This window comes from Diadema antillarum, unplaced genomic scaffold (assembly GCF_040938485.1).
Source record: "Diadema antillarum isolate AM-2024a unplaced genomic scaffold, OU_Dant_1.0 seq00000589_RagTag, whole genome shotgun sequence".
NCBI lineage: Eukaryota > Metazoa > Echinodermata > Echinoidea > Diadematoida > Diadematidae > Diadema > Diadema antillarum.
Genome location: NW_027271521.1, coordinates 140483 through 161846, shown reverse-complemented (window position 1 = coordinate 161846; position 21364 = coordinate 140483). Strand labels below are relative to the sequence as shown.

General features: G+C 41.7%; 1 protein-coding gene across 1 annotated transcript; it reads right to left on the bottom strand.

Moving 5' to 3' along the window:
* Positions 1–20001: 20001 nt before the first annotated feature.
* Positions 20002–20934, bottom strand: LOC139735630 (uncharacterized protein F54H12.2-like). Its single transcript, XM_071646380.1, has one exon. It carries the CDS (start codon positions 20932–20934, stop codon positions 20002–20004), a length of 933 nt encoding a protein of 310 aa, XP_071502481.1.
* Positions 20935–21364: the final 430 nt, after the last annotated feature.

The following is a 21364-nucleotide window of genomic DNA, read 5'->3' as shown; positions in this document are numbered from 1 at the left end:
ACGGAGCATTCGAATACCCTGAAGGAATTGCTACGTGAAAAGCTGTCAACATGTTCTCATACTACGGCAATGCCTACGATACTCGTTCAACGGCAGCACTGCCAGGCATGGATAACGAAGCCAACAGAGGTGAACTTCAAATAGACACTAAGGCCAACTCTGAACCAGTCGGGATAATGGAACAAGAACAACGTCGCGATCGTGATTTTAGGGGAGATGGCAATACAATCCACGCGTCTGGAAATGGACAAATTGACAAAGACAAGACAGCGTCTGGAACCGACGAGGCAGGTGTCTGGAACACGAGCAAAATGGGTACAAATTGTGATAGCTACGACGTATGCAAATTCCCCATTAACACAACGCCGAAGAAAATCAGATACGTAACGGTCAAAGTCTTCAAGGAAAATGTCTACGTTGATATCCGAGAATTTTTCACATTGGGAGGCAAGCATTTTCCAACCAAAAAAAAAAAAAAGGCATAACGCTACCGGTCGACGATTTCAAAAAGCTGCAAATGATATCAAAGATCCTGAACGCTGCTATCTACCGTGCACGCTACCAACAGCGCTGAAATTGTCCCGATAGCCGTCAATTAGACCGTCTGATTTAACGTCAACTAAGAGAGATCCATAATGGGAATGCGTCGAAGAAGGTGCAAATGGTTTCAAAGAGTTTGGACACCGCCTTCTACTGTCCGGCAGTGAGCGTTACATACAACACAACGTGTCTGGACTTGACCTTTGATGCGTCGAGACTGTTTCTTTCAAACATCATCAACTTCGTCTAGCCTTATTATGTGAAGGGACTATCCATTATGAAACGTAATCCTTCATTCCTTTCAAGTTTTGCCTATAAATAGGGAAATCACCACCAACTAAGCAGTTTCGAGAGCCAACTCGAGGGATTGTGGTCATGCCGTTGCCCTTATAGCTGAGAACCATGTCTTCTCAAGAGTCACAGTCTCATTCTCAGAGAACCTCTAATTTCATTTCACAGTTAAAGAGTTTGTTGAGTTTAGCGTATAAATCGTTAACTAGCTCGCAAGTACAGACAACCGTCGACAAGGCCGTTGCCGAACTACAAGGCCATCTCCATTCTCCAGCCACTCCAAAGGGTCGAGAAAAGTCATCCTCGGTAAGTGAACGCAATGCTAATCATTCGAGAGATGTGGGTTTAGATAATAGTAGGAACGGGAGTTCCCCGAGTGTCCCTGCCAACCAAGATATTCCGGGCCCGTCTCATCACCAAGGCCCTGGCACAAATTATAAAAGAAATCCTCGCGATGCACCGCCACCGCCGGTGAATTACTTTTCTTCGAGCGATGAGGAAATGTTTTCTTCTCCCGAAACGAAAAAGAATTCAAATAGGAAACGTTCAGGAAGCACTGGGAATCAGAGAGGGGGGAACGTCAAAAAGAGGGGTAAAAAACGGGTCTAGAGATCTTCCGAGAAAAATGAAGAGGGAAACCCAAAAAAGAAAAAATCGAAAGAAACTCACATTCCAGTGGAAGAAAATGAAGAAGACATTTTTCGGACATTTCAGCTTCACTTCCCTCATCCCCCACTTGGGAATTTATAGATCAAAGAATGTCCAAGAGATTTGGGGTGAGGGAAGTGTGGTATGACTTCAAAGCAAACACAAAAAGTATTTCTAACATACGGGATATGATTGACTACATTCGCTCATCGCTCGATGAACTGAAATCCTTACTCGTGTCTAACACTTCAGAGCGCGATTACATGCGTCTCGTATTAGTTTCGGAACAACTCAACGTTCCGATCGCTTTCCCTTGGGCCCTGGTAAGAGATTTTGATGTAGAACTGATTCTAGAACGAATCGAGCAAGTGTTGAATAGCAACCAAGACTTTTTTATCAGTCCGGGATTCACTATAAGATCCCATCATGTGGTGAATCCCGCCGGTGGACGGGCGTCGAAATTCGACGGCCTTCCATCGCGTCTCGCGGCCCTCAAGAAGAAGTCGATAATCACAGTGCCGAGGGACGAAGATAACCTATGCTTTGCAAAGGCAATAGTCATTGCAAAACTGCGAAAAGAAAACGATAGGAGATACAGCTGGTCAAGAAATGACCGTAATACCACGACAAGACTGCGAAATGAGGCGCGGGAATTACACAGGTTGGCAGGGGTACCTGAGGGAGAAGTAGATCATTCACAGTATGACTCCTTTCAAAAAGTGCTACTTCCAAAGTACAAACTGGTCATTTATAGAGGACGATATGAAGAAGCGTTAATCTACAGCGGTCCTCAGACCGTCATTACGACGTGGTTGCCAATCCATCGGCGTTCCTGTGCTCCAAATTTGTTTGCGACGAATGTCACGAAACCTATCGCGATCCCAGATATCACGAGTGTTGCCACATGTGTCGCGATTGCCAATCGACCGATTGTGATCGCGATAGCTTTGGTGAAACCGATCGCACGCTAGTATGCGAGAAATGTAACATGACGTTTCTAACCGTGAAATGCTTTCGAGCACATACTGTGAAATTATTCAACGGTAAAACAGCTTGTCAGAGGAATTTCAAATGTAACAAATGCAACAAGGTCTTTGACACGGATCTTGTTGAGGCGATTCCAAGAAACACAATTGCAACGAAATGAAATGTAATGTTTGTAAGCTTGTGGTCGACGGAAGGTATCACGATTGCTACATGCAAGTGACGAAAGAGAGTCCCTTCCACCCCAAAAACGTCAAGAAAAGTGACTCAAACGCTTCTCAACAAGATCAAAGGTGTGAAAGCTCTGAAAGTGACTCACAGTCCCAAAACAGAAAAGCTAAGAAATCTCCTACCAAGTATATATTCTTTGATTTTGAGTGTACTCAAGAGACAGGCTTACATATACCAAATTACGTGCACGCAACATGGGAATGCACAAATTGCATGGATAGGGAAATGTCGGCAGACACCTGCTGCGAACGATGCGGCCCTCCCGAAGACCGTGCCATAACATTTCAGGGAGCGAATACCCTTGATCTTTTCACAAACTGGTTGTTTTCTATGGAAAATCATAACTCGGTAGCAATCGCACATAACTCAAAGGCGTATGATTCGAATTTCCTACTAAACAAACTAATAGAACAAGGGATCGAACCCCACGTAGTGATGAATGGCGCTCAGATCATAAGTCTCGAAACACGGGAGCCAAAAATTAAAGGGGATGGCTAGTAACTGATCAGTGGGAATCAGTGGGAATGCTGGAGGATGATTGTTCCAATCCTTGTGGGGTTCATTTAAGAGTACATTATATATCTATTCTTGTGTGAAAATTATTTGCCTCAGAATGGTCTCATATTCGAGTAATGTGCAGTTTAATGTTTCCAGGTAAGTGTCCCTGGTCAGTGACGGGGCATTAATCTGCACATTACTTGAATATGAGACCATTCTGAAGCAAATAATTTTCACACAACAGTAGATATATAATGTACTCTTAAATGAATCCCACAAGGATTGGAACAATCATCCCTCAGCATTCCCACTGATTCCCACTGATCGGTTACTAGCCATCCCCTTTAAGGTTAAAGACTCTTTAAATTTCTTTCAGATACGGTTGGCAAACCTGCCCAAAACATTTGGCTTGCAGGAAATGAAAAAAGGTTATTTTCCCCATTTTTTCAACACTCCCGATAATGCCACTTATGTAGGACCACTGCCAGACAAACGTTTCTATGGCGTGGATTCCATGATGAAAGCAGACCGAGAAGAGTTTAATGCTTGGTACGATGAGCTCGCGCTAGCCAATTATGTCTTTAACTTTCAGGAGGAAATAAAAGCCTACTGCGAGAGTGATGTCAATATCTTGCACCAAAGCTGCAAGATATTTAGAAGACACTTCAAAAGTGTGAGCGCAACAGAGGCTAATCCCGAAGGAATAGATCCATTCATGCGCTGTCTGACGCTTCCCAGCGCGTGCAATCTTTTGTTTCGAACGAACTGCCTTAAGCCCAAGACAATCGCGCTCATTCCCCAGGAAGGGTATGGAAAGGGGAAAAGACAGTCCTCCTTAGCCGGAGAGTGGCTTCATTTTGAGGCCCAGCTTTCGGGATATCACATTCGACATAGTTTTAATGGTGGGGAAAGAAAAGCACACGGACGTTTCGTAGATGGCTATGCCGAAAAAGATGATGAAAAACATGTTTGGGAGTTTCTCGGGTGCTTTTATCACGGTTGTCGCGAATGCTACAGTCCCAGTGTCGAAAACCCAAAGCTAGGCAAAGCAATGGGTGTACTGTTTAATGAATCCATGAAACGTCTTGATGCGCTCAAAGAGAATGGATATATTGTACACTATATTTGGGAATGCGAATGGAAACAATTGCGCCAAATGGCTGATGTACACCCGCACATTGCACACCTTCAAATGGCTTTTAATCAGCAATTAAATCCACGTGACTCGTTCTATGGCGGGAGAACCGGAGGGTGTTCGCTCTTCTACGAGGCGAAGCCCGAAGAAAAAATCCTTTACTATGATTTCACCAGTCTTTATCCCTTTATCAATAAGTTCGACAAATATCCAGTCGGCCATCCCAGAATTATCTATTCTAACTTTCCTTCACTGTCTCGAATTTTCGGACTCGTCAAATGTAAAATATTACCTCCTAGACGTCTGTTTCATCCAGTGCTCCCCCATCGCTCAGGGGGGTAAACTTACTTTCCCTCTATGCTGGACCTGTGCAGACACCTTGAATCAGGGGCCCTGCAAGCACGCAGATAAGGGAGCGTGAGTTAGAAGGCGTGTGGGTATCGGAGGAACTGAAAAAAGCTGTAGAGGTGGGGTATACACAACTCCGAATGATCGAAGTATGGCACTTTGACAGGTATACAGCGTACGATCCCAAAACAAGGACGGGAGGATTGTTTGCGCAGTATATAGACAGCTTTATGAAAATAAAGCAGGAAGCCTCAGGCTACCCCGCCCATGCCAGTACTGAAGAAGAACGTGAAAAATACATTCGGGATTATTTGGCCCACGAGGGAATTCAATTAGACTCTAAAAACATCGCGAAAAACCCCGGTTTACGCGCCATTGCCAAGGGCATTGTTAATGTGTTGTGGGGGAAATTTGCTGAAAGACCAAATCTGAAGCAAACGCGCTTTGTCAAAAGCAGCGCTGAGTTGTTAGATTTCTTAAAGGATCGCACTATCGAATTACAAGACATTCTCGTTCTAAACGACGACATGGTAGAAATTCATTTCAATTAAGCCGAAGGCGTCGTGGACCACAACGTCAACACAAATATCATAATAGCCAGTTTCACGACGGCATTGGCGCGACTGAAATTGTATTCTGTCTTGCAGAGGCTGAACGATAGGGTCTTGTATTACGACAATGATAGTGTAGACTTTAGAACAGACCCAACAGTACAACATCGCGACCCCAAAACCGGCGATTTCGTTGGTGACTTGACGGATGAACTTGGTGAAGGCGAGTTCATTCAAACCTGGCTTTGCGGTGGTCCTATAAGAACTATAGTTATCGCACTAACAAAGGCAACACCGTGTGTAAGGTGCGTGGATTTACCTTGAACGAGGCAAACTCCCTCGTTATAAACCATGACTCTATGCGCGAATTGATACAAGGTGAACCGGGATGTCTTAAGACTATTGTGGAAAGTAGAATTCTCAGAGACGTAAAAAGCAAGTCCGTGTACACTTCCGAGAGAAAAAAAGACTACAGGGTAGTCTTCACGAAACGAGTTAGATTACCAGGTGGCACGACACTGCCCTATGGACACGCGGACATTCCTCGCTTATAAAGACCTCAATGTGTCTAATTGGTAATCATTCGCTGTTTATACATTGTCGCAGAAGGTGGTACTTTCTCATCAGCTCTGTACCTACCGCTGGCATTGTCGTTGCTAGGAAAATCATGGATAAGTCGCGCGCATCATATATGTGACCCTGCACCTCAAAACAAACAAAAAATCGCCAGACATGAATTTTTAGTTAAGACCATATTCTGAAAGAGCAGATTTTAAGCTTTAAAATGATGTATAACTCAATTCAAATGGACTCTCCTAACCTATCTAAATATTCGAAATAAAGCACAAACTCAGGAAAAGTGTGAACTGAGAAAAGAGACTCTGAAGTACAGTGTCTATTCAAGCGCTTAATCTTTACCAAACCGTGCTGGCTGTGCGATGAATGGGACAAAAAAACAGGAAGTAAACCACCAGAGTAACAACAATAAAGGGATTATCAGATTAAACTGAAATTTGGCATGTCTCATTAACACATTCTGTCCATAATTAATGCCAACTTTCAAAGCAGTAGCACTATCCTTTCAAAAGTTATTAGAGTTGAAAGTGAAGAGTGTGGACAAGGTTTTTCAGAAATGAAAAAGGGATTCTAAAGACACACCTAATCACACTATTCTACCAAAAATGTTCCAGATAAACTGCTAAAAAACCACACTTTCCTGCCCGTTTTATGATACCAAATTTTAGTATAATGTAAAAGAAGACCCGCTCTTTCAGAAAATATGAAAAAGTCAAGTTCGGCTAGGTTGACCCATTTCACTTATTTTCAGTCCTCACGCAAAATCAGTGTGTGCGACTTTATGTTCGTTTTGAGGTGCACGGTCACATATGTCCACAGTGCTCAGAAATGTACTGAAAAGTACCAATGCTTGTACAAATGTATTTTGTTTGGCGCTTTTTGTATTTCTCTTCTTTCTATTGTTTTATCTCGAGTCTTTGCTCACTAGAGATGCCCATTTGTCAAATGGAACGGATGGGTTTGATTTTTCCTTAAATAAAACTGACGTTATCACCGATGTCAGTTCTTTCGCGGGCGCTTGATTGCAGCGCATTATACCGTTATGTTGCTCTTGAATATACCGCGTAGTTTTAACAGTTTGCTTCATACCGTCGTCTTATTCTTTTAAGAAACTTAACTGAACCCACATCTCACGTGATAGAGTATTCCGTTCACTTACTTCGTATGGCATTTGCTCTCATTTCATTTACAGAACTTAATATCTTATTGTGTTCTTCATATAGCTATATTTGTACTATTTCATGCCGTCAATTACAATGGATGCCCGACTCAAACATAGTTTTTCATGTATGGTGGTCGGACCGAGTTTTTCAGGGAAAAACCGAATTCGTTAAAAGATTACTGAAAAATGCCTCGGAAATGATCGATCAACCTCCTCGCAAAATTATATGGTTTTACGGGGAGTATCAACCGTGTTACGCGGCAATGGCACGATCCTTTCCGAATATTGAATTTCATGAAAATTTACCAGCAGATTTCAATGATTTGACCGACCCCTCCCGACCAGTGTTATTTGTCATCGATGATTTAATGGATGTGGCTGGTGATGACAAGAGAGTAGCCGCCTTGTTTACTAAAGGTTGTCATCATAGAAACGCGAGCGTTATTTATATCACTCAAAATCTCTTTCATCGTGGAAAGGAGTCTAGGACTATTTCATTAAACACGCAGTACTACGCTTTTTTCAAAAATTGTAGAGACAAACAACAAATTGCTTGTTTAGCTAAGCAGATGTATCCCTCGAAAACAAAGTTTTTTCAAGAGGCATTTACGGACGCCACAGCCGATAAATGGGGTTATTTATTCGTGGACCTTAAACCAGACACGCCGGAAGAATTACGTCTCAGAACGAAAATATTTCCCGGTGAAGTTCAATGTGTATATGTTCCTAAGACATAAATTGTCGCGTTCGTGTATTAAGTCATTTATTTGTTAAAAAAGTCGCGCCGTGTGAAGACCCACGCAGTCCTGCTCAAGACCCTCGCACACTGCTCTCCTGATCAACGGAAACTTCTCATCAAGACAGCTAACAAGAACTTCATTGACGCCATCTGTGAATGTGTTTTGAACGTGATCTGCAGTAATGTCAAGCTGTCGCAATCCCACAAGAAAACTTTGACTAAGCACAAGCGAAAACTCCGTAAATTAGCGGATCGTCGTACATCTCTGGCAGAGAGAAAACGAATCTTAAACCAACGCGGAGGATTTATCGGTCTCATAGGCCAGGTTGATCACGCCTGTACTCGGAACTCTCGCTTCTAACCTCTTTGCATCGCCAAAGTAGACACTGTATAGAGGTACCGCGTTGATAATGGAGAATGCGCGCAAGATGGTGCTTGTGCAACAAACTATGCTTCATTCTCTCAAAAGTCAATCTTCATCACCTACAGAGCAGCGAATCAACGAATTGGACGATCAGATTCGTTCGGTGTTGGACAGGCCCGATCTACCAGAGTATGACAAGGCGTTGTTGTATTCGCAATACTTACAGCGGTTTTTGAAAGCGACGGACAACGTTAAGAAGCCATTGTCTATTGAAGTCGTCAGCGACAGCTCAAGAGACAATGACAGCACGCATCTACTAGGTGTTTCAAAAAACATTTCCCACTTTTGATTCTTAATAATTCATGAACTATATATCAGATAACACTGACATTGATATGAGTGATAGCTGAATACTGTACAATTCGGTTGAAGGTGGTTTAAATATGAAAGCATAAATCAGTTTCATGAAATCCATGATTAATTTCACAGTTAGGTTCCAGATTTTGCTCAATTTTCAACCCTCTGTACAAAATCTCACTTTGCACAGGGGTCAATGAGTGTGTATGGGAGTGTGTGGTTAACACCCTGACAATGGTCCTGAACAATGGCCAGGGTTTGAATGCTTCATTATTTATTCATGAGAAATTCCACTGTCACAACTAGTCTTTATTCAGCCTCTGGCAGTATCTGTGTAAAGTCAAACACCTGCCGTTACTGTCTTTGAGTCGCGACAGTGCTCTCCCTACTTCTGAAAAACGAAATTACAATGAATACCTTTTGTTCTATCGTAAACATGGTGACAGGAAGCAAAGAAAATCAATTAGGGTATACACTTGTGTATATGGAGCCTTAAACAAATCTACTGGTAAACAAATCGTCCCAATGATAAATGCTGCTGACCTCTTTACCAAGAATGATCTCTATTTATCGAAAAAGCGAAAATTTGTCAGACTATTTAATTAGTAGACAGTTGTATAGAAATGAGGAACTTTAGATCATTTATGCTTAATTATATCCCAAATTTAGTGATATGTGAAGCAAAATTTGAAAATGATTGCCAGCTGGAATGAAATGTGGTGTTTGCAAGCACATGGAAACATGTGCTTACTTTTTCCATGTGCGTGCATTTTACCCTTTACCGTGCATGAATTCAGACTAGCAGTGCCTGGGGCAATCAACATGAATTATTGATTAAGCATTCATGTGCCAGGGAGCGCGAGACTGACGCCTAGTGAACAGGTGGTTCAGGCATGTCCATTGTTCAGGGCCATTGTCAGCACACACTCACATACACATCATTGGTTTCTGTGTAAAGTTCATTTTTGTACAGAGGGTTAAAATTTGACCAAAATCTGAAACCTTACTTCAAAATCAATCTTAGATTTAATGAAACTGATTTATGCTTTCACATTTAAATTACCTTCATCAAAATTGTACACTATTCAGCTATTACTCATATCAATGACAGTTTTATCGGATGAACAGTTTCAGAATTATTAATGATCAAAAGTGGGAAATGTTTTTTGAAACACCTAGTAGTAACTCATGGACAGAGGGTTGCGCCAAAATCTGAGGACGCAGTGGAGCGTGACATCTTGCAGCACGTGCCTAAGAATTTTGTGAAAAGAGCTTCGCAGTTGCTGGAAAAGATGAAAAGGTGCGACGATGTGGGATGGACGGACAAAGGGGAGCTGATTGTGAGCGGGGAAAGTGTGCCTGGCAGTAACATTTGCGACTTAATGTACGACATTTTCAGAGAGCGAAGTGGTTATATTCCTACTGGTAGTGAACATTTTATTCGCGCGCTGGCTCAATTGAACATTCCGGAGACTGCGTTGACCAATCTCAGCCGACGTGACCAACTTCAACGTGTAAAGAGGGGGAAAGATTTGGAGACCCCGATTCATCATCGTTTAGATTCTCCAGACCCCAAAACGAACACAACCCCTACTACAACTAAAAGTTATACACGTACAAGGCGTACAAGAGCTAGTGATGCTAATGGTTCTCAAACCCCAAAGTGGCAATCTTTTTAAAATACGGCTTAAACGGCATGACCACAATCCTCGTTAACCCGAGCTGTTCTCGTTAATTCGTGTAATAATTTTATTGTATGGGTAACGACCAAAATCACTCTGAGAATGATCGCACAAAAGAAACAATCAACTGATGTTCAGGCGGTTTATTAACAGTGATATTGTGGGTACAGACTGGTAATCGGCGTCACATCAGTACAACAATGATCAATAGAAACAATTACAAAACAGAAGTGGAATCACTTACATGCATCCAAATCTTAAATCACAAAGTCGCTACAGCTCCCTGGTAGTGTCCAAATACGATGTTCGATGCACAAATGAATGATCCGCGATGCACCGATGAATGACACCTCCGACGTAAATCCAGAGGCGCAGGTTGCGATAATCCTCGGTATTATTCCAGCGTATACACATGTATGTCCACGTTATAGCTCCACGGTATAATGTTCACAGCGAGACGTGCAGAATCCAACGTTATGACGACCACGTCCAGTTGATGCGGTGACTGATGATTTGCTCAATAACGTTCAGCTAGGTATCCAGCCCGTCACAGCTTTTCCGTACAAGTAGCAATGTCCATTGACACAAAAATGGAGTCTATCTCAAATGTAGGCAAATTAATTATCTGCAGGCAAAATGTCTCCCAGGCCTTATCTCCACAAACATAACAGGTCAGCAGGTAACACAGGACTGACTATAGCAAGTCGCTTCAGAGCCAGAAGTGACGTAACTCTCAGAGCAGAGGTGTTGGGTACTCTGCCTACTGCAGAATTTCTTTGGCTTATATACTATCCATTCACCCCCTTTCTAGCACATTCTGTAACTCTCTCCAACCTGGGGCCACATACCTGAACATACTAGCAAGTCCTAGTTCCAGGAAACCTGGATGACTCACTGGATGACTCAGCCAAACATGTAAGCACTTCCCAGAACATTCTGGAATGGGTGCAATCATTCTAGATTGAGTGAGCTATAATGTATTTCCTGTTACATGCATGTACTGTATAGCTACATTGTATACCACCTAGAAAATTCTCCACTGATCTGGTCAGCCTGTATGTACTCTATCTATACCACATAGAATGTTCTCCATTAATCTGGTCAACCTGTGTACATACACATTAAAACAGCCATGCATACAGTACATCATACATATATGTACATAACTACTCGTGTGTACATTTGTGACACCATCCCCCATGGGAAAAAGAAAGTTTTGCCGTAGCAAGGGTTTCTTTTACCTTCACAATTTCTAATTATCATTTATAACAATTACAAAACAGTAGTGGAATCACTTACATGCATCCAAATCTTAAATCACAAAGTCGCTATTATACAGCTCCCTGGTAGTGTCCAAATACGATGTTCGATGCACAAATGAATGATCCGCGATGCACCGATGAATCACACCTCCGACGTAAATCCAGAGGCGCAGGTTGCGATAATCCTCGGTATTATTCCAGCGTATACACATGTATGTCCACGTTATAGCTCCACGGTATAATGTTCACAGCGAGACGTGCAGAATCCAACGTTATGACGACCACGTCCAGTCGATGCGGTGACTGATGATTTGCTCAATAACGTTCAGCTAGGAATCCAGCCCGTCACAGCTTTTCCGTACAAGTAGCAATGTCCATTGACACAAAAATGGAGTCTATCTCCAATGTAGGCAAATTAATTATCTGCAGGCAAAATGTCTCCCAGGCCTTATCTCCACAAACATAACAGGTCAGCAGGTAACACAGGACTGACTATAACAAGTCGCTTCAGAGCCAGAAGTGACGTAACTCTCAGAGCAGAGGTGTTGGGTACTCTGCCTACTGCAGAATTTCTTTGGCTTATATACTATCCATTCACCCCCTTTCTAGCACATTCTGTAACTCTCTCCAACCTGGGGCCACATACCTGAACATACTAGCAAGTCCTAGTTCCAGGAAACCTGGATGACTCACTGGATGACTCAGCCAAACATGTAAGCACTTCCCAGAACATTCTGGAATGGGTGAAATCATTCTAGATTGAGTGAGCTATAATGTATTTCCTGTTACATGCATGTACTGTATAGCTACATTGTATACCACCTAGAAAATTCTCCACTGATCTGGTCAGCCTGTATGTACAATATCTATACCACATAGAATGTTCTCCATTAATCTGGTCAACCTGTGTACATACACATTAAAACAGCCATGCATACAGTACATCATACATATATGTACATAACTACTAGTGTGTACATTTGTGACACCATCGCCCATGGGAAAAAGAAAGCTTTGCCGTAGCAAGGGTTTCTTTTACCTTCACAATTTCTAACTATCATTTATAATGAATGTGAGGTAAAATCCAAGTCAAGCAACAATAATCACATACTATTACATGCCTTTTGAATAGCTGCATTAATTCCATGTTCTCTTTTCATGGATACCATTTACAATGATATTGCTTGGATTCTCGGAGCTTATACAATCATATCACACTGTTTTGCACACATTAATGAATATGCTATGTAACACATACACTGTAAATGATATGCGGTGAAAACTTTTCACCCTTAAATTCTACTGTGCTATCCACTACCTATGTCACACCAACTGACTTTCTGTCATAGCTCTCTTTCATTATGTTGACATGACACATTTTCTGTTCTTCGCCTCTGTCTGGTGTACTGACTACGTAATTCACATCATTGAATTTCTTTTTCACACAGTATGGGCCACTGAACTTGGCTTTCAGTGGTTCACCTTGTATGGGCAGCAGTACAAGAACTTTGTCACCTGGTTTGAAGATTCGTGCTTTGGCATTTTTGTCTGCCTTTCTCTTTAGAGTCTTGTGACACTTTCATGTGTTCCCGAGCTACCTCACAAGCCTTTGAAAGCCTTTCACGAAACTTTGACACATAGTCAAGTAGGTGGACCTCATCATCCTCAGTCATGAATTTCTCTTTGATGAGCTTCAGTGGGCCCCTAACTTCATGACCGTACACCAACTCAAATGGGCTGAAACCCGTCGATTCATTTGGGGAGTCCCTCGTTGCAAACAGCAGGAAAGGGATGCCTTTATCTGAATTCTCGGGATACTCCTCACAGAATGCCCTAATCATTGTCTTTAGGGTCTGGTGGTAGCGCTCCAACGCACCTTGGGACTGGGGATGATAAGCTGATGACTTAAGCTGCTTCACACCCAAACGATACATCACCTCTTGAAATATGCCTGACATGAAATTTGACCCTTGATCAGACTGCACTTCCTTGGGCAACCCATACCTAGTGAAAAACTGCACTAGAGCATCTACCACAGTCTTAGCAGTGATATTTCGCAATGGGATAGCCTCTGGAGACCGTGTAGACATAACCATGATTGTCAAGAGGTACTTGTGACCCGACCTAGTCCTAGGCAAAGGTCCAACACAGTCAACTAGAACCCGACTGAATGATTCTTCAAACGCAGGTATCGGAATCAATGGCGCCGGCTTCACTGAATGCTGTGGTTTACCAGCCACCTGACATGTGTGACAAGTCTTGCAAAACTCAGCCACATCCACATTCAACCCTGGCCAATAGAAATGCCTCATGATCCGATCCTTGGTCTTTCTGACGCCTAAATGGCCGCCAACAGGTAACTCGTGAGCAATCCTCAAGATCTCACCGCGGTAACTAGGAGGGACAACAACTTGACGGACCACCGTCCAATCCTCATCAGCTGGCCTATGGGGAGGTCTCCACTTCCTCATCAAAATGCCATCTTTGACATAATAGCACTCAGGGACCTTTTCAGCCTCAACCTCAGAACACGCCGTCTGAGACAAGCCTTTCAACTCAGAGTCTGCCTGCTGTGCTTCAACCAAGGAAGACTTGCTAAACAGCCCATCACTGTTAGCCTCGGAGCCTAATACAGCAACCCCATCATTTAAGTCCTTGAAAAAGGTTTCTGCCAACCAAACACCAGAATTCTCCTCCACATCAACAGAATCCGCATCATCTTGAACAGCTCTACGAGCCTGAGACCTAGTCACAACACAATCTGGGAAAATCCCAGGAAACTCCTCCTGCAACTGCTCAGTTTCAGCAACCACCACTGGTTTCTCGGAAACAACTGGAGACGCAACCACCTTGTCCCCAGCCAAGTCATTCCCCAACAAAAAATCAATGCCTGCCATAGGCAACTCAGGAACAACTCCAACAGTAACAGGACCAGAAACTAGGTCACACTTCAAATCCACTCTATACAGTGGCACTGACATAATTATAACTGCCATCAACAGTCTGAATCAAGACTTTTGCATTCACTGCACTATCTGGTGGAAAAGTCATACCACCATCCACCATCAACGACTGAGAGGCCCCCGTATCCCGCAGGATGACTACTGGCTTACCTTCCTCACCAGAAGTACATGGGGTCACCTCACCATCAAACAAAAAGCTACGATAGCTCTCATCCACCTGCTTCAGCCTATCTTTGAATTTGGGAGACTGACTTTCAATGGCCTGTGTTTCACTGAACGGGACACTGTTTTCGGGTAGGACACTTTTTGACATAACAAATCCGAAGTCCTTCTTTGTTTTGTTTTGCAACTTCCAACATTGTGACTTTACATGCCCTGTCTTGTTACAATGAAAACATTTGATGACATTTGCACTTGTACTGGACCCTTTGTCAGATTGAGGCTTTGGTGCCGATGAAGTTTCAGAACTCGTGCCTTTTTCAGAACCAGCATTCTTTGGATTGCCCGACTGATTTTTGTCTCTCTTATTTCCAGAGAAATTCCTGAAAGGTGGTCTGCTGTCATTTCTGTGGGTCATCTCATACTCATCAGCCATCAAGGCTGCTTTATGGAAAGTTGTCACTTTGTGATCATCCAAATGCGACCTCACACTGAAAGCAACACTCTTTTTGAATTCTTCCAAGAGAACAACTTCACGCAGGTTATCAAAGTCCTGATCCACTTTCAGGGATCTGTACCACCTATCAAACATCATTTCTTTTTCACGAGCAAACTCAACATGTGTCTGGCCTGGTCTGCGGTACGAATTTCTGAACTTGTGTCTGTACGCCTCTGGCACCAACTCATAAGCATTCAACACTGCTTTCTTGACTGTAGCATAGTCACGTGATTGCTCTTCAGAGAGAGATGAGTACACATCGGCTGCTTTGCCGACAAACACACTTTGAAGGAGCAAGGGCCAAAATTCCTGTGGCCAGTTCAAACTGTTAGCCACCTTCTCAAATGACACAAAATATGCATCAACTCTGTTTTCTTCAAACTTTGGCACCAATCGAATGTTCTTGGCCAAATCAAATTCAGAGGGAGCCCTTTCACGATTTCCAACCGTCTGTGCATGAGCCATTTCCATCTCACGCAATTTCACTTGTTGCTCCACTTCGAATTTCTTAATTTCTAGTTCCTTTTCTCTCAATTCCATTTCTCTAGCCCTTTGCTCCATTTCCATTTCTTTCTCCTTCAGTTGCAATTTAGCAAGCTCAAGCCGTGTTTGATCTGAAATTTGAGCTCGATCTGGAGTGTGAATTTCCTCTTTGAGCTCCATGTGACCAGCCACTAAGTCAAGAATCTCTGCCTTTCTTGCACCTTGTGGAACATCTACATTTACATGCTGTGCAACAGCAGTCAAATCACATTTGCGTAACCTTTGCAAATCTTTGAGGGACAAATCTGTCCTCTGAACAAATGCCTGAACATCCATTGTACTGATTGACATTGTCACACTGTATTACATACAATATACAATTGAACAATCAACTCAACCGGTATTTTGTCTGTACCAATATTCTGGATTCCGGAACGTTCCAAATTCTAAGTTTTGGCTTTAAATTCACTTCTCGGACACAAGCCCCCAATTTTGTTACGACCAAAATCACTCTGAGAATGATCGCACAAAAGAAACAATCAACTGATGTTCAGGCGGTTTATCAACAGTGATATTGTGGGTACAGACTGGTAATCGGCGTCACATCAGTACAACAATGATCAATAGAAACAATTACAAAACAGTAGTGGAATCACTTACATGCATCCAAATCTTAAATCACAAAGTCGCTATTATACAGCTCCCTGGTAGTGTCCAAATACGATGTTCGATGCACAAATGAATGATCCGCGATGCACCGATGAATGACACCTCCGACGTAAATCCAGAGGCGCAGGTTGCGATAATCCTCGGTATTATTCCAGCGTATACACATGTATGTCCACGTTATAGCTCCACGGTATAATGTTCACAGCGAGACGTGCAGAATCCAACGTTATGACGACCACGTCCAGTCGATGCGGTGACTGATGATTTGCTCAATAACGTTCAGCTAGGAATCCAGCCCGTCACAGCTTTTCCGTACAAGTAGCAATGTCCATTGACACAAAAATGGAGTCTATCTCCAATGTAGGCAAATTAATTATCTGCAGGCAAAATGTCTCCCAGGCCTTATCTCCACAAACATAACAGGTCAGCAGGTAACACAGGACTGACTATAACAAGTCGCTCCAGAGCCAGAAGTGACGTAACTCTCAGAGCAGAGGTGTTGGGTACTCTGCCTACTGCAGAATTTCTTTGGCTTATATACTATCCATTCACCCCCTTTCTAGCACATTCTGTAACTCTCTCCAACCTGGGGCCACATACCTGAACATACTAGCAAGTCCTAGTTCCAGGAAACCTGGATGACTCACTGCCTAACTATATACAAAACATCATTACCAAGACTAACTACCAATCACATTGGGCTACAGGGACAGTGCCTCACTCAGCCAAACATGTAAGCACTTCCCAGAACATTCTGGAATGGGTGAAATCATTCTAGATTGAGTGAGCTATAATGTATTTCCTGTTACATGCATGTACTGTATAGCTACATTGTATACCACCTAGAAAATTCTCCACTGATCTGGTCAGCCTGTATGTACTATATCTATACCACATAGAATGTTCTCCATTAATCTGGTCAGCCTGTGTACATACACATTAAAACAGCCATGCATACAGTACATCATAATTATTATATGTACATAACTACTAGTGTGTACATTTGTGACATATGTTAATTTACTACTCTTCTATTTCAAACACTTATGTACAATTTGATATAGTAGCCCTTACCATTATGATCTGCGTGTTGATCTAGGTGGATGTTGAAGTACGCCATCGATGTTGCATATGGGGTGATATGAAAGTGTGTACACAAGCATTTACCTACTTAATATGTATTATCATAGTTTACGAATGATGATTTTTTGATTGTATTAACGTTAACATCGTTACATATCCCCAACCGATTATTTCATCAGGTGACCCGCAATGTGAATATAAGATTGTACGGTCTATGTTCAGATGTGAAGGACTGTATACATACATAATATTCTGTTTGAATGTATTCGAAATGTTCAATGCTAGCTGTTCTATTGAATTTGTCCGCATGATATAGCGATTGACACTACTATCTTAACGTTTCTCCACTTCAACATTTCATCGTCTGAACATTTCGACGAGTTGCTATGTAAATATTGTAAATATAAGTTCGTGTGACGTTTGATTTTATCTGTGTTGTTTACCGAATGATGTGTCATTCATTTTATCTCCTGGCGTAGTTGTACATAATATGTATTACCTCATGAAACGATGTAAATAGTCAAATCCAGCCTGGTTCATGCATTATTACATTCAGTGGTGAAAGTAGTTGTTGTTTTTTTTTTTGTTATTATTCATAGTTAATTCCATAAAGACGGTCATATTGTACTTATATTCACCACTTCGACGTTTCGCTGATTCGCCATTTCGTAATTTCGTCATTTCACTGTTTTGAACCTGTGCATGTAACGCATGCAAATTTCTTTTTTTATGTCTGTTTACCTAGAATGTATAACTTTGGCGAAACGGAAATGCACTGTAAAATGTCTCACGCAGATTCTGCAGATTGATTCAATTCAATTCAATTTAATTCAATTCAATTCATTTATTTTTCATTCTTCTTTTTTTCAACAAAACATAACGCATAATATATTTGGAATTACATCATAAGCATAAACATTCGACTTTGTAAAAGATAAATGATACAAATAAACAAAAGTTCAAAGTTATGCTTCAGTTGAGGAAAAAAAAGAACTGAGAGGTCCACTAAAAAGCGAGCTTGTATGTTGTGAACCACTCAAAAAATGAACAAACTTATGAATTACTTATTTACAAATACTTATCACAGTTATAATTTACGACAGAACGGAACAAGACAGGAGAAATACAAAAGACATGACACGACTTGACAAAAAAGACGGAAAGAATGGGGAGAGAGAAAGGAAAAGAAAAAAAGAGAAAGAGAATAAGAGAATGCCTACACGCTGAACTGGGGAAATGGAACAGGGGGTGATTGAGAATGTGCTTCAGAGGGCTGGTACTGCACGCAGCTGTGCAGGGATTTAATGGCTATTGCATAACAATCCATGTAATCCATTACGTAATAATGAAGTCAGTAAACGAAAGATTGGTGGATGGATGATGAACCCTGATGACTACATCACCTCAATGGTTCATAAGTTGTTAATTATTCTTTCATCACCATGTATGATTTAAGCCATGCTTGAACATCGAAACATAATTGAATAATGTAATCGTATTTTTTATATGAGGAATAGTTCTTTGCGTATCCAGTGGAAATGTATATAGTTTGTTCGTTGCACGATGTAATGATTTTTTTTCTCTCACAATCACAAAACGTAGAAGGAAGCAAAGAAAAACAAGGACAACAAGGAGTAATTTATTTAAATAGTTATAGTCTGTTGTTTTATTGGAGAAAATAAAACAGGTACCACGTACAATATTCTTACTATACGAAACGCACTCGTTACATCTTATTTTTGTTTTGTCATGTGTGATATGTGATATACTGCGTGACTGAGGAAAAGAGAAGCGAGAAAGAAAACGAAGAGCGAAAGAGAAAATGAGACATATACGCGTAACGAAAATAACAAAGCGTGTATATTACTATGAAGGACGAAACCCAGTCCAAGTTTAATCTAATATATATATATATACATATATAATATAGGTTAGCTAATTTTACAAAGTATTCAAGCGGTTGTTACGCTAGGTACGGTAGCCTATAATATATGATCTATGAATTGTAAATGATAATATATTCCATTGGTAACAAACTGTCGCAATCACTCAACGTTTCAACATAAAGGTACAAACTTAATTCTCTTATTTTCAAACTAGCTTTCCCAGTCATGAAAGAACATAATATTCATGATTTGGAGTTACATATATATATATATATATATATATATATATATATCAAAGAGAGAGAGAGAGAGTGAGAGAGAGAGAGAGAGTGAGAGAAAAGAAGGTAATAGTACAGGCTTGCACATACGATATATACAAAGCACTACTAAGTTAAATACTGTTAGATATCTAGCAATCCACATCAATAAAGAAGTTTACACCACGTTATACGCGCTATTACAATATCTTCTTACAAACTATCGAAGCTACGTGCGATCTGTAATAGAGTAAAAGATGTATCATGAACACGATGGGAAACATCAGAACGTCGATTAAACCAATCATTCACTCTCTTATCATTTCTCGCATAATCCTTGCCAAACACATTTAATACACTTCGAGTTGTTTGACCCCCTACTCGTTTCGTCACTTAATAGATACAATATTGCCCGCAAACTGTGGATACAGTTCCTTGTAGCCGTTCGGAATTAGAGGACCATGCCGAGGCGTTATTGTCCAAAAACTTTACAAAGTCAAAGTCAGACTTATTTGACGCATATACTCCTTTGAAACAGGGCTTGACAATAGGATCGTTCTCTAAGAAACGTTGAATCTGCGATGTATCCATAGTCGATTAGAATATTTCGGCAGCCGGTTGTCCGGAAGAGGTTTTATTGGTAATCGTAGATGATGTTTCTGCTTTTATCAATCTGAATCAGTCCCTGTCCTTCCGAGTAGACGATACAGTTGACGGTGTTTGGAATGGCCACGTCGAATTGTAGCTCTAAGCGCAGATTTCCTTGCTTGATGAGATTCAAGTGACATCCGTCAGATAGGTCGGGCGTGAGGTCGAATGCAAAAAGGGTATAACCTTCGCAGTATTCTTCTCGATTGATGTTAATTCCCTTGTCTACAAACAGTCGGTTGGTTCCCATGAATAGTGAATTGTAAGCGTGAATGTAACTTTGTCCAGCTCCCGCTGCAAAGCTAGGGCGTAATGGTCTCATCGGCACCGTTTCTCCGTCAATAGTGAGGGAGATGAAGTTGAGGCGTAAATGTTTAAAGATGAATGGGTTCTTGCCAAAAGTACCGTTAAAGGCGTCTGTGTCAACGAATCCTACGACCTGTCCATGAAATAGATTATCTTTATTAATCGACATGCTTCCTGCAGGAATGGAAAAGGACTTCACGTCTACTTTGTTGACGGGGTATTTCGCGGTTGTCTTCTCCAAGGCCTTGGCGCGGTTTAACATGATGGTAGGATTGGTATTTACTCTGCGAACGTAGAGGGCAGCAGACTCTATTTTAATTTTATATCGGGCATTCTCCGTCGAAGACAGAAGACAAAATGCGTCTTTGCTACGATTTAACTTGATTTTCATATCAACCCCCGGGAGTAAAAGTCTTTCTTGAAAAAAAATGTCGGCGTAAATCGGACCAAGTAGAGAAAGTAATTTACTCTCGACGATGAATCCATGTCTTTTCGCCAGACCAGGATTAGCTTCTGCAGAGCTTGCCAGCGGGTTAACGGCATCCATTTCCCCCGCTTTGTCCTTGTAATATAAGTTGTTGAGTGAGTTGAGACTCTTTGGTCTCTCCTCCATAGTGCAGCAGAGATTCGAATTACGCTCTGTAAGGGTATGTATTCGAAGGCTGAGACACTAGTTTTTCATTGAGCATGATATCAACTTGGGCAAAGAGAGATGGGAGAAACAGGTTTACGGGACCAACTGGGGCATCAGCTGGTAAAGCCGTGTTATCATTGTTCGTAACTTTGACTGTCACTTGAAGCATGGTCTGAGAGAGGTCCAAGTATTCTTCCGACGTGCCGGACACGTTGAATTCAATGGGCCCTTCATCGGTCATGCTGCTAACGGGGTGATATTCTACCCATGGTCCTTTGACGATGCTCATTTGCGTGTGTGGTACCGTGAACAAATCCAATTCGGACTTGCAGCAGACATCGCTCTTGTCGTGTAGAAGCGCCATGTTCAGCAAAGACAGCAAGGAGTGTATGAGACTGGTAAACGAATA